Consider the following 15,141-nt stretch of genomic DNA (forward strand, 5'->3'; position numbering starts at 1 on the left):
ACCATGTGATGCATCACGGCTGCACGCATGAGGTTTGTTCGCATCGTATACTCCAACATACTTCTACTCGCTCCAACGCGCTCCGTTAGAACTGATGCTGTGATTAGTGATAAAAGTGATCCAAGTGCTCTTGGAGCATGCGAACAAACCTATGATTGTCAATTGACAGGTTTCTTAACCTGAATCATCAATAATATCTCTGCGGGACAGATGACACTTTTTTCTGCCGAATACCGTTCGTTTCGTGCAAAAGCGCGTTGAATGAGCCTATAATAATTAGTTCTACGTCAAGCATTTTGACCAAATTATCCTTATAAATGAAAATATCTATAAATTTATAATCACTCAGAAATGTTATCCAATTTATTTACATAATAATAGATATTTAACATAAAAAAATAATAAAAATAACTTACATATACACATACATATTTTTTTCTTATTATTATATAAATATATCCATGAATACGGTTTTGCCAATCTTTTTATTTTTTCAGTAAATCATGTTTTTATGTCGATTATAAATCAAGATCAACTTAGGACAATTATTACACATAGGTATATATACATATATCACAGTTTTCATCTTAAAAGACTACAAAAGATCTTTAGAAATAATGAAAATCTTTTTGTTTAGCACTTGCATGTATAAAGATATTGATAAGATCGCATAAGAAAAGTTCTTTCTTTTTAAAGATCATACTCTCTAACAATAAACATGTTCTAATTTTGCATCATAATTATTTTGTAAAGATTGCGCAATCTTGCCTTGTGAAAAACTCTATAAAATACTTCGCACGATATAATTGCACGGCCGACATGCACTAGATTTAATAATACAAATTAATGTCAAAGATCTACTTTATTGTGGAACATATACAATATCTATATTTTATAGAAGTACAGTTAATATCGTAAGATTATAAATAAGAATTTTCTGATATGATGATTAAATTTATTCTTTCAATAGATCTAACGTATCTTTATTTTGTTGTTGCAAAGTATCCACTTTCTCAGTTTTATCAATGATATTATCAATCAGATCGTTCTGCGATTTTATTTTTTTGTTTAAATCAATCGCTAGATGTTTTAGTTTTGCCAATAATCCACTCATCTCGCTTGGATTTTGTTCGAGATTTTGTTTAGTTACTCTGTCGTTAGTAGCTCTAACATCTTTCAAACTGTTGTCGTCACTTCTTATCATTGTCGATGAATAGGAATTGCTCATGTCATTTTGCATTTGTTCTAACGTGTTGGACGATGCAGGAGATCCAGAACTAGAAGATTCTGACATTTGTGTAGATGGTATCGGCGGAACATCTAACGATTTGTCACTAAGATTATTCTTCAGGCTTTCTAATAAACTCTTCATATTGTTTAAACTTTTTTGATCAACTTTTAATGCACTGTTAATATCGTCTAATTCTTTTTCCGTCCTCTCCACTTGTTCCTTTTGCCTGATGAATTTCTTAAAATAGATATTTAAATGAATCAAAATCTTTTGTAAATGAAAAGTGTGTCATAGAAAAATAAAATTAATTTTATTTATCAAATGTGCAGCGTATGCAGACGTAATTTTCTATCGGTTATCACGTTACATGTACATATATTAATAATGATAACAGATTGATGGGTGTATCACATTAAACAATCATTACCTCAGCTGTGGTTACTCCAATTGGCTCGGAATCCTTCAGAAGCAAAACAGATTTTTCCGAGGATTGCACGGTGCCTTCCTCGATTTCCTTCCTACGTTGCAGCAATTGTTGGCAATTTTGGTCAACGTCATCGAAGCCATGACAACGTCTCGTCCTGGCTGGTGCGTTCCTCAGAAATGTTTCATCGTCCACATCGTCCTCTAACAAAAGGGATAGATTCTTCGGATCACTTAGATAGTTATGATCAGCCATTTATCCGATTAGGATTTTACGCGATGTGCGAAATATTCTGGTCAATACTCGTTGACTCGGAATTTGGAGCCTTGTTCGAGCGTTTAGCTGGACGAGTGACGCAAAGTGACGTCTGGTGACAACTGGCCACTGCTGGAAACTGACTGCAACTGACGTTCTATCATTGATCAATAGCTGTTGCATTGTATAAGAATATAAAAAAAAAATTAATTAAATAATCTCTTTTCTTATCATAGAAATAGAATTGACACGGCAAGTAGTAAGCTTATTTGTCAGCACTTTTAATTTAATTAAATAATTTAATTTTGACGTCAAAATGTTATCAAGGATGGTATTGTGACGTTAAAATGACAACAAATAGCGTCAGCTTGCTACCTGGAATTTTTCTGTGTAGGATGTAACTTCTCAGCCAGATCACATGAGCACCTTTTGAGTTATCACATTGAACAATCTGTGATACACATACATATAACTGCGTGCGCATGTAAATAATGTGTTCCATATATTTGTGCCAATTGCAAATTTTCCGCGATTCCGTGGTGGATAAAAGTTATTAGGGCAAGTGGTATTGATCTTTCTTCCTACGGAAGGAGTGTTACGTGATATTGAGTCATCGGCGAAAAGCGGAAGGTGTGTCTCATCCGTCAGCTATATCAGTACAAAATTACCTTTTCAAAAAAAGGTAAAAAAAGCGCCAAGTGTGCGGGTGTAAATCTTCTTAAATCTTTATTTTTTTTTTTTTTTTTTTTACCCAAATAGTACTATCTTTGTATCTTTATTGAAAATATTTCCTATTTTAATCCATGTGGTACTCTCTTTAATTTCTATACAAAACCTAAATGGTTCTATCTCTGTATTCTCATTGAAAAATTTTTCTATTCCAATCCAAATGGTATTTACTTAAAAGTAAACGTTTTCAATTTAATCCAATTTAAATGTACTTTTCCCAAAAAATGTATGAAAGCTTTAAATTGCGTGAATTATAAAGAGAATATATTGTTTTTTGAAATAACTGCTCTACTAATTTTAATAAATAAAATGCAGGTATATTTAATTTTTTAATAAAAATGGCGGTATCTTTAATTTCTTTTTAAATAAAATTTAAATGATACTGTCTGTATTTCTATTGAAAAATTTTTCTGTTCTAATCTAATTGTAATTGGCTGTACTTAATGCAAAAAAGTTTCAGTAGAATATATAATACTTAATCTCAAAGAATTAAAGAGGAAACAGAGATGAGAAAGTTTTATTAAAATAAAAAAATTTTTAAACTACAAAAACTTGGCGCTGCTTAAATTTAAAATATTTATTTTTAAGTAAATACCACTTGGGTTGAAACAGGAAGATTTTTTAATGAGAATACAGAGATAGAACTACTTAGGTTTTCTAAAAAACAAAAAATAGAGATTTTAGGGGTACACCTACACATTATATCTACACGGAAAGAACGGTTTTGCTAAAGTGTCTAAAAATTTTTAGGGAAATAGTGGAGCTTTAGTATAGCAGTGAAAGCGCTGTTGGAACGAAGGATCCCGAGTTCAAATCCCGAGTCCTTTATTTTTCCATCACTCACTGATTGTCAGTCGCCTAATAATAAGAGATTCTTAGTGTCGCTCTAATGTACTATGAGATGTGCGGATTAATGTACATTAATTCGTATATATCATAGTACATCAGAACAACACGATGCGTAAGAATCTCTTATTAGTCGACATCCTAATGCCGTTAACTCGACAATCGTTCTTCTGTAATGGTACTATAGAATAGGTGCTGGAAATATTTATTTATTATTGTCATTTTCTTGAGAATGCCTAATTTCCGCAACTCACGGCTTATTATTACAGTAAAAGGTTTGAATAAATACTACACACCCATAAAATTTTATTAAAATCGGTAATCCGTTCTTGGCGCGTTCTTCTTGTCAATATAAAACCTTTTTTTGACAAGTTTGACTTTGATAGGTTTTTAACAGATATTTTTAAATCGTGAGTACTAAAGATTAATATTGTGATAAAAAAATGTTACATACATTTTTGGCCAAAAGTTTGAAACTGTTATTGTAATTGAATATGTTTACTATTTGAAATAAAAATAAACTTATGCATAATAATTTAGCATATTTTAATTTATTTATTCATTGTTTCATAATGATAAAATAAGGAATAAAATAAAGTGTTCTAAAATAAAAGTTCTACGAAAATATTTTCACAACATTTTTTTTTAGAAGAAAGAATATCAAACACCTTTTTCATGAAAACAGCCATCGTTTAATTTTTTTTCTCTCTACTATCTTTTTTTTTACGTTACAAGATTATTTTTCCCTTCTGACGGAAAACTCTTCCAACTGTCTTCTAAAATAAAACATAGTTCAATTTTCGAAAAAAGGAGTTATATAAGTCTATTTTCTTAAGATTAAATAACGCTATTTTAATCATAACTAAACTAGATATAATGTCTATTTACATTCTAATTAAAAAAAAGAATATTGAGTAAAGTGGAACGAACTTTTAAGTAATGATTTTCTCGGAATAGATTTTTTGAATTCTCTTAAATTTTATATGTGGTTTCAAACTTTTGACTGGCAGTGTTACATGATATGCATACAGAGTTTCATAACATGCAGTAAGCTTTCAATATTATTTTTAAAAATAAAATAACGTGTATTAAAATATTAGTATATATTTATTATTAAATTAGTGTGATGTTTCTGTTAAAAATTATTGTTATTTTATATTACATAGTACATTATATTTTGAGGGAAAAAGAGAGAGATAGACAGAGACAGAGAAAGAATAGCGTAATTGAATTGTGCAATATTAAAACTATTTTTGAAAGTGTTTACTATTTAAAAATATAAGGAATAATAATAATGAGAAGCTTTATAATTATTATTATATTATTCTACACAACAGAGTTTTTAGACACAAATACAATGATTATATTTGATTTAACTAATAATTAAAAACTGGAGCTAGTTTTTTTGTATATCTAAAATCTTTCAGAGAGCGTGTGCACTTCTTCTACCTTTTCTAAGAAGGTAATTTTGTAGGATATCTGCAACAAAAACGCTTAAAGAAGAAATTAGACTTCTGATCTAATTTTTATTTAATACAGGAGATAATTATAAGAAATATCGATTTTTTTTTTTAAATATTCCATCCACATAAAATATTCTCGCTTGCTACATGTGAAGCGACATTACATATTGATGATCCGAAACAGCGCAGTAACATTGTATCCGAGTGTCTCATGACAGACGCAAACTTGTCTCCGATCTTGTGTGGCGCACTTGTTTTATAATTCACACGGATGCATTTCGCGCGTTTGCAATTCCCTCAAGATCGCATCGCCCGCCTTCATTGTCCGCGCGGGCACACCCCACTGTCCCCCGCGCATCCACGCGGGCGCTACGTCTTCTTTGAAGTGCCTGCATCCCGGGTATCTGCTGGGAAGAATAATGTTGTTAAAGGGGACTGCCGCACGGCGGGGTGAGCGGCGAACTGACTTGTCGAAAGGAGGTTTGGAGGAGCAACGGAAAATGTACAAGCTCACGGACGCGGGTCGATTTGTTTTTTGAAACAGCGTCGCGCCTTTTTCCACCGTCGCCGCGTCGCTAAGAAATCAAGCCGTACATCATGTATCTCCTTTTTTCCATCCTTTGCTGGCAGAGTCACGTTTTGCACACGAGAAACGCATACAGGATGACTCAAAACAAGCTGATGAGAGAGAGATGCATTATTTAATAAATCTCGAGATATCTTTTCCTCCCAGAAAACTTTGGACCGACGTTTACCCACGACGTTAACAATTAAAGTTAAAATTGATTAAAACTGTTTATTTGGTTTACTCGTTTATTAAAATTTTTTTATAACACTGTGATCATTACCGATTAACTCTTTATAACTAATATTGATTTTAAATCCTTAAAGTATACATGTACAGTATTAAATTTAATTTTTAAACTTAAAGTGTTAGTTTAAATAAAATATAAATAATGTGACATTTTATTTCCTAATTTAATTTAACAAATGCAATTTTAATTCCAATTTAATTCGTATAAAGAATTTTTCTCTAAAGACATTTTAAGGGACACATAATCGGCTAGAATTTTTAATTGCAAATGTGTTTCTTAAAATGTCTTTATAGAGAAAAACCTGAACTTTATTCTTAAAAAACCTATTTTTTTATATTAATTATGATTGATATCATAAAAATTAAAGAAATAAAATCCTCCAGGTATTAGAAAATCAATAGTCGCAGATTTATTTAAAAAGTATGGTGAATTAAAAAGTACAAGCTTTCAGTGCAAGAATTTAAAGAAGAGAATAAATAATTGAAGAACAAAGTTTTAATTAGATTTTATTTTGATAGAAATGCTGAGTCATTAGTCGCAAAGCGTGCAAAAGTTGCGATATCGACGGCCACTTTTTTTATTAAACTTTAAGGCAAGATTAATACGGAATTTGTCAAACAATCCATGGTTGAAAGGAAGTAGTCGACTTCTGGGGCACTCTGTACATACATAACACGAGGACGCGTATATATGATATACGGTGTGTCGGGCACGGCGGCATTGTTCTCCTCGGATAGTGGCACCGAACTGGGTCGCACCCGATATACATCGCGAATCTCATTTACTCGTTTGTTCGGTGGCTACAAAGCTTGACTGCGATCGATTTCGCGGATCATAGGAGATATGCAAAGTCGTGCCACGTGCGCGCACTGTCTATTAGTCTGCAGAGGACAAAGATAAATAGTTCAAGAGGACGGTATGTTTAACGTGCAATATTACGATGGAAATTAGTACAAGATTTATTTCGCACGGTAACGAATGTAATGCAAAATGTTTTAACGTTATGAAACACTTCTATGTCATGATGAAAAAATAAACTTTCAACCAAGTTGAATTAAAGCTTCTTATAAAAATAATTTTACAATATGACGCCTCCAAATTTTTTTTGTTTAAAACAGTAAATTGATAACTAATTGTATGAATAAAAAAAAATAATAACACCAGACAATTTAATAGAATTACGTACAAAATTAACAAAAAATTGAGAAGAAAAGAGTTAACCGCTGTGCGTGATTTTTTATAACGTTTAATATCTCATTGATGAAAATCCATTACAGATGTTCACAGCTCGCGAACGTTTCGGCTCTGCTTTGAGTCATCCTCTCAACGCAATTATATAATTTCAGAGTTGTTTCACATCTCAAAGGCACTTCGGTGCCTTCATTTTCTAGGAATATTCCTCAACGTTCTTGCGTTCCACCGTGGAATTTCACTGAGGTCTAAAAGGTGCGATGATAACATGTAAAATCAGCTCTACGTAGATAACATTGCAAATTTGTCACTGGTGTATTCTTATATTTAGAATTATTTTAAAGAAAGTTGATATATATAATAATTTAATCGTTGATGGGACGAAGTGAAGTTGACGAGTGACAGAGTGTGTGTGCGCACTACTTGCAATAATTATAATTATTACAATTTCTTAACTTAACAACTCTGTGTACAATAATGCAAGCCATTTAATTCATAAATACGCGATGTTTACATAGATACATATATACAGTTTCCTATAACATATGCAATTTTGCTAATTGTTACATATAATCGTAAGTCCGATTGGTTTTCACAAGATTAATTAGTAAAATTCATTACGGCAAGTTAATGTCACGGTGAGCTAGCCGAGCCACGAAACGGTACAGAATAAACCAATAAGAGAAAGAGAGAAAGAGAGAGAGAAAAAAATATACGATAGCGTATAGCGAACGCGGAGCAATCTCGTAAATCAGTCGTGGCCAGCATAAACGGATTACCAAGTGGGAAAATTTACTGCGAGGCACACATAACTTTTCTTTCTATCGGCGATGGGAGAGGAAAAAAAACGTAAGACCAAGAGAGAGGGATAAAGACCTCGGTTCTCCTTGGTAAAAATAAATCATCGAAGCCAGTGAAATGCCCGAAGCAAAACAAAGCAAGAGAACCTTTGAAAAAGCTCCAGAAGCCGTTTTTTCATTCATTGCCACGTAAATCACCCTTTTATTTTGCAAAATACACGGCTTAATTGGATCACATTTCGCGGGTGGGAATCGACTAACAATATTGCGATTGTTGGTACGTTCCTTTCTGCAAAGTTCATTCCAATTATATCGTAACGATGCTCTACCATTAAATCACTCAAAAAGAGAAATTATTGTTTATCTCTGAAAAATATACCGATAAACAATATAATGTATTGTTTGCCTGCTATTTTTTGAGACTTTGTATCTACAGAGAAGAGCATAGTGATTATTATACATTCACGAAACTTTTTCCAATAAAATATGATATAATTGTTCAAATAAAAAAATATATTTTTTAAATCTGCATTTGATGCTGAAGATACGTCAAATATTTTATTGTATTTTTTAATAATAAAATCGAACAATTAAAAGAATAAAATCCGTTTCAAAAAGTTACAAAACTACATAAAGATATGACAAAAGTAAATATAACTTAAACGAGTGTACGATAATTTGAATAACTTTAATAAATTGTATTTATAAATTTATATGAATCTATAATATCACGCATAAGTATATTTTATCATATATAATAAATTATTTAAATATTGCAAATATTCAAAAATTGTTTAAAAAAAATCCTTTGTGTATCTAGTTATAATACATGTTGTGGAGTTTGTTGCATGATTATTTGGGACGTAAAATCCAATATAACGAAACTTTCATGTCACCTTCTCCTGGTTATGTTGCGCATAAAAAGAAAATATCTCTGTAAAATTTTGGCAATTCAATCCGTCTATGTATCGCATTTTCTCATGCTGCTCGTTACGCAAAATTTCGGAAAAAACAATTCTGTGCGATATGTGATCCCAACAGCGCATATATTATATTTATGTTTGGTGTGCTCTATTTGTGTACCTAGTTTCACCAAACATTCATGTTCCCTCACGCTACACGGGAATTCCGTTTTTAATCCGTAATCGTTTTTTTATGGATTTAATTTAAATATATTTTTTTTTAATTGGTATCGGCGTAAATCCCTTGAAAAGAATTACGCCGATTTAACAGACGACTTTTTCTCCATTGCTGAAAAACTTTATTACGAGGAAGTCTAACGGAAAAAAAACATTTATGCGAGAAAAATCAGACGCTGTGCACTTTTCATTACGTACAAGGATGATCATCAATATCAAGATAATACTTTGTTTTTAAATTATATTTCTTGAACAAACATTAACAGTAAAACTTTAGAAATGTAAATACAAACTAGAATATAGGAATGTAGAAGTTTATATAATTGTTTTGAATTTTGTAATAACTAAATTTATTGTAAAGCAAAAATGAGCGTCTGACAAAAAAGAGTCTTAAAACCGATATAGCAGGCAGTAGTAATGCTACGTTTTCTTTTTCTTTTCTTTTTACATAAGTCATTTTTACTATTTTACTATTTTACAGTTTGTTGGATGGTCTGTAGCCTCATTGGCAGGTGTGCCAGTTTATGTTTCATCTCGATACTATGTCTAAAATTACATTGTGAAAAATTAGGAAAGAGAAAAATATAAACGAAACAAGTTTCAAGGCACTACAAACGTGTAAAATAATGTATTATTATTAATAATGTATTCACTATCGTTAAACTATAAAATTTGCAAAAGAAAATTGTACGAATATTATTTGAAGGATTTTTTCATCTGATTTTATGTGGAAGCAAGCCAAAGATATACGAATTATATTTTTTAATTCTTTCATTATCCAAGATTATAATTGAGATTTTATCAGTATTAATACAGTGCAATGTTTCCGAAATAAGAGGGAGGGAGGAGTGTTGCTTTAAAAGACTTGTCGGAATTGTCGAGTTTCCTCTACGACACGTCGCTCAAAAATAGGCGATCTTCATGCAAAACGCCAGCGTAGTGCGCAAAATAAAAAAAAAGGGAAACGAAAAATGAAAGAGACTTTCTACCAGACATTAACGCGACGTCCCCGGGAAATTCAGGTCGCCACAGGCGACGACGATTTTGATCGCCAGGCGCACCAGGTCTGTGATACGCTTTAAAGGATATAGTGACATGAAATCTGAATGTCCTGGAGCACTCTCTGCGCTGATCTCGTCACCCCGCCCGCTGTCGCGCTGCCGCGAAATCGAGGCGCGCACATATGACCGATCGCGAGTCGAATAGTCGTCGTTTTTTTTTTATCTCCCCCCTCCCGTCCGCCGATAATCCGGGAAACAATGTTGCGTTCAGGGTCCGCGGCACGTACCTGTCGGAATGCATCGTCGGGCATGGCGAAGTACGTGACGCGCAAACCAGAATTATGTTTTATAGTTTTCGGTGACCCTTTCCACAACGCCCCCGCATTTCTCTTCCTTTTCCTGTCTCTATCTCTCTTTTTTATACACACAAACACACACACACACACATATAGAAGGTTTTACGGACGACCCCATATACAACCGTGAAATACGTCAAAGCAGTTCACAGATGTTATTCAAATAGGATCTTATATCTTCCTGGGCATTAATAGTTTTCGAAACAGTGGCCGCGTATTAATTGCAACGTGCTGTAGCAAGTTTTTCTAGCTTGTTCTGTAGCCAATTTTTGTTTTGTCCAAAAACCGTAAATTACGTTCTTTTGTACGTAGAAGCAAAAGAAGCTTTCCGTGAAAGAAAGAGAAAGAGAGAGTTTGTAATTATAAAATAAGAATTTACTTGACATAGTTGTGCTCACTATGTAATAGTTACCTATACAACACAGAACTTGCAGCAACATTGTTGCAACGTTGAAGCAATATTGCAACAATATTTCTGCAAGCCTCTGTGCTGTATGAGTTATAATATCATAATTTATATAATGTAAAAATCGGAGCAACTGTTGCATTAGTTATTGTATTATAATTTCTTTTTTTTTCAAAAGCAATAATGGTATATTTATATCATCTTATTATAATTAATTACTTTTTGTCAACGACTATATAGTTTTAAAGTTTAAATTTTATAGATTAAAACATCACATACTTGTGTAAATAATATATAGCACGTTTAATAATATATAGCACATTTTCTACGCATTTATATTATATGAAAGAAATAATGGATGCAAGAATATTATGACTTATGACATAAATGTCAGGTTATAAATTTTGTCGACACGATAATATCTCGTTAATCACAATGTAACGTGAAAATTAAAACAATTGTTATATTAGTTATAATTTTTTCTTTTTTTAAAAGCAATGATGGTATATTTATATCATCTTATTATAAGTTTAAATTCTATACATTGAAGCATCACATACGCGTTGTGTAAATAATATATAGCATATTTTTTGCATATTTATATTACATGAAGGAAAGAATGGATACAAGTAATTATGATATAAACATCGCGACACATTTGTTGTATAAATTATTATATATATTATTCTGAAATTATACAGCAGTTAGAAATTGTGTCGACTGGGTAATATCCCGTTAATCATACGCAGTGTAATACTCTCGGTACGCGGGGTGTTGTGTACTTGTACGAGCGCGCGGCAGCAAAATGATTGGAAAGCATAGTTCTGGCGAGCTATCATCGCGGCATTTTATTTCTACGACGGCAAAATATTTCCTGCGGAATCGTGTTCAGTGAATTATCCCCTATTTACGAGCGGAATGTGTAACCGAGTGAAACGTAGTCGACGTAAACAAGTAGGTATCTTACGACATATCGCGAAACATTAAGAATGTAGCGCATTCGAACTGGATCCATCCTTCTTAAAGATGTAAGAAGGCACTTGGCGTAGGGGTCGAAGAGAGGATACAGTCGGCAACACAGCAGCGGCGGCAGAAACTGGCGAAAGTAATGGTCAGAAAAATATCCATGCGCGTTCCATACGTGAGTGCTCAACTATGTCCGTATTTTTCCCACACTCTCGCAGTCGGATCGCGAAACGAGGAGAGGATGAAAGCCGACGAGATGAAATGATAAAGCGAGCGCGCGAGAGAGAAAGAGAGAGGGAAAGAGAGTGAAAGCGAGGGGGGTGAAGAGTGCGGAGAAGAAAGGGTAGCGTGGAAAGAGCGACAGACACATCGGGGGGTGAGAGAGCGAGAAAGACAAGCGGCTGGAGAAGAAAAGTTTTGGAAGAACGAAGTAATTTAGAAAGTTTCTGCTCCATGACATTCCGCGATAACAAATTATCCCTACCCCATTATCCACAAATGCGATTATGATAAGAAAGAACCGGGATAAACTTTAATGCAGTGAGTTCCAGTTAGCGCCACGCGAAGGGATCGCAGTTGGTAAGGTATCGCGTAACGTCTGCACCCTCGCAATTCACGCGGACGGCCACGTATTCGCGTGCAACCATCCTCGCAGCCTCTACCAGCGGGGAAACAAACGTTTTCTGAGCCGAGTTAATCTCGGTGCATTAAGGACCGCCGATTAGGACTCTATCATTGTCCACCAGTTTGTTTGACGCGAAATAAAGTGTCCTGATTCTTTTTTTTTTTGCACAATCATTAAAAGATATAAGTAGCTGTCTCGAATACTGTCATTTTGAGTACACGTGGCAGCTGATATGTTCATTAGTAGTTTTTTGAATGTATAATAAACATTCTTTTTTATCTCATTATTTTAATAAAAATTTTAATATGTAAAAAATTAAATCATCCAGCTCAAAAACCAATTAATTATTAAATATAATAAAAAAAAATAAAAATATATAGCATGACCCTATTACTACTAGTCTCCCTTCCTCCCTCCTGATTACTATCGCACATACCTAATGTCGCTTACCTAATTATTGATCGTTATGCATTTATTTATATGACAGTCTCAATTTTAAATTAAAATATTTTTAATACATAACCCTCTCATACTTTTTATTCTTTAATGCTACAATTGGCCAGTTATGCAAAAAACCACGTGAAGTTTGTTTCGAGAAAAATTCAAATAATATTTTATGTGATTTAAAAATGTAAATACAAACGTTTTTTTATTAATTTTAGGCACATATTACGCTTGAAACTGTTTTTATTTAATGTAGAAAAACGTAAGGACTACCCACTGAGTAATTCAAAAATTATAATTTTGTGAGTTGGACGTTTTTTGCATAACTGGCCAATATTGACAAAGCGACAATAATTGAGATCAATTTACTTACACACGCATAAATCTAACGTACGTTTCGTCATTATTTATTGTTGTATTCTTGTGTATGAAAGAGACTTTTATAATATTTTTATAATATTTTTATAATCACTACTGTGGTGACAAAAAAGTGAAAATCACATTTTCGTTAAATGACGCTAATAATTTATATTTTTTTCCAGTAACGTTTTATTATCGATTTACGAGGAATATGAATTTTAGTGTAAACACTCAAATATAATTCTTAAAATATATATACAACGTTCTTTTTTAAAACAATTTTAATATTTATTGACATTGGCTACTGAGAGGTACAAATATCGCCATCGATATTATTTGTTGCATTTATGCATGCACGCTCGCTCATTTTGAAATTAGTTGTTTTGCGCAGAACGAAAATTGTAAATTGGCTGAGAAATATAATATATTTATTTAAATTTTAGCGGTATCACCAGCTCAAATAAGCTACGGTTGATTACAGCCATTATAAATGTCGTTATTGCCATCGATAAGCCACCGATCAATCTGTTTTATTCAAATATGCAAATATTGCGGAATGGCCGGATTGTCGGTCGTTAAAATCATCTTTTATTTACTACGTGCGATAGGATGTGCCATTACGGTACCGCGATTAACTTACTTGGTACAAATGCAAAATGCTGTTTACATTCGCATTTATTTGTCGTCGCATTTATCATCGTAAATCACGTTGTAATTGAATTAATATAAAAAAATATATATATATGCATTTACAATATCTCGAAGCACGTGACGCATGCGAGAAGCTAATAGTACTCATACATCAATTAATTATTCATGCGCGCGCAATACGGAATAACGCGTTAAGCAATAAGTTAACAACAATATACCGCTTTAACACGCCCGTCTGGCGTCCCCGCTGCTCGCTGATCAGTCGATATCCAACTTGAGAATTATCTCAAGCACGGAACATAATCTGGACTTCATGCACGATTTCGGCCGCGTCACGCATACAAATGTCTGACAACCGATTACACGTTGATCTTGTTTGCGTCACGTTCGGTACACATGCACGTGGTGATACGTGGGCTTTAAGCAGCAAGAGGCGATCTTACATGGCACTAAACCTATAACACCCACCACTATCGCTTGATGCTAAAGTGATCATCGAACGGAATATGGCGTCTGATAACCATATGAAGGTGATAATAATAGACGCTTGCCGTACTAGAATCACTTTTTATCAATCTTGCCGTAATACGAGCTTGACTTCTTCCATCTATTTGCACGCTGCCATGCGTTCATTGCTTTTGCTTTCCAACGATATTTGATAAAGCTATGAGCGAACACGGTCATTGGAAATATTTCCGGTTTGAATAAATAAAAAGGTACAATTTTTTGTATTTAATATAAAACGCGAGATATTTGAAGTCACGAATTGGGTTGGTTTCATTCGAACATATTGAATTTGCGCGACGGATTTTTAATTTTATTTTAGCTCCATTGTAAAATGCCGCTAAATAGCTGAAATCCGTGTTATTCAGATGTTGTTAAAAAAAGATGAAATGAGTTAGTCGCGACGTAATTTAATTTTTTACGGCGTGACGCTATGCCAGCGTGAAAAATTCCGCAATTCCCAAATTCCATCATTTGTGTAACGTTAAATTAAATATATTTCTCTCTTTTTATTTAAATTATCTAATTACTACGGCGCGTTTTAATAAACTCTCTTTTTTTCCCCCGAATACAATAGCATAATACCGTTCTATCGGAAATTTTATTGCGATGCAATAAGATCAAATTTGCGATCAATTTTGACGTATCTATGTGTTTACAACTATCTCCGATTCTCCACTTTACGAAATGCTGCAAATATCGTCCATTTATATATATAACTTTCACGAAGTACCTACTTCTATAACTTATTGAAAGCAGTAAAACTTTTATTTACTTTTTTACTTATCCTGATATTAATATATATAATGTGATATATATAATTTATATTACAAGTGTTTCGAGATAATTGTCATCTCATCGTTGTTATATTAATCATAACTTAAGTTTCTCTATGATGGGTAATTAACATTTTTCCATAAGGAATTGATTAATCC

At 33.0% G+C, this 15,141-nt stretch overlaps 2 protein-coding genes across 2 annotated transcripts in view; one reads left to right on the plus strand and one right to left on the minus strand.

Moving 5' to 3' along the window:
- Positions 1 to 15,141, plus strand: part of LOC105199559 — a 379,163-nt gene that overhangs the window by 338,346 nt on the left and 25,676 nt on the right. The window lies entirely within an intron of this gene.
- Positions 699 to 2,154, minus strand: LOC105199517 (synaptosomal-associated protein 29). The gene is made up of 2 exons (XM_011166658.3): positions 1,659 to 2,154; positions 699 to 1,468 (listed from the first exon to the last, which is right to left on the minus strand). Exons 1-2 carry the CDS (start codon positions 1,908 to 1,910, stop codon positions 956 to 958), a joined length of 765 nt encoding a protein of 254 aa, XP_011164960.1. The 5' UTR covers positions 1,911 to 2,154; the 3' UTR covers positions 699 to 955.

This window comes from Solenopsis invicta, chromosome 16, assembly GCF_016802725.1.
Source record: "Solenopsis invicta isolate M01_SB chromosome 16, UNIL_Sinv_3.0, whole genome shotgun sequence".
Taxonomy (NCBI): Eukaryota; Metazoa; Arthropoda; class Insecta; order Hymenoptera; family Formicidae; genus Solenopsis; species Solenopsis invicta.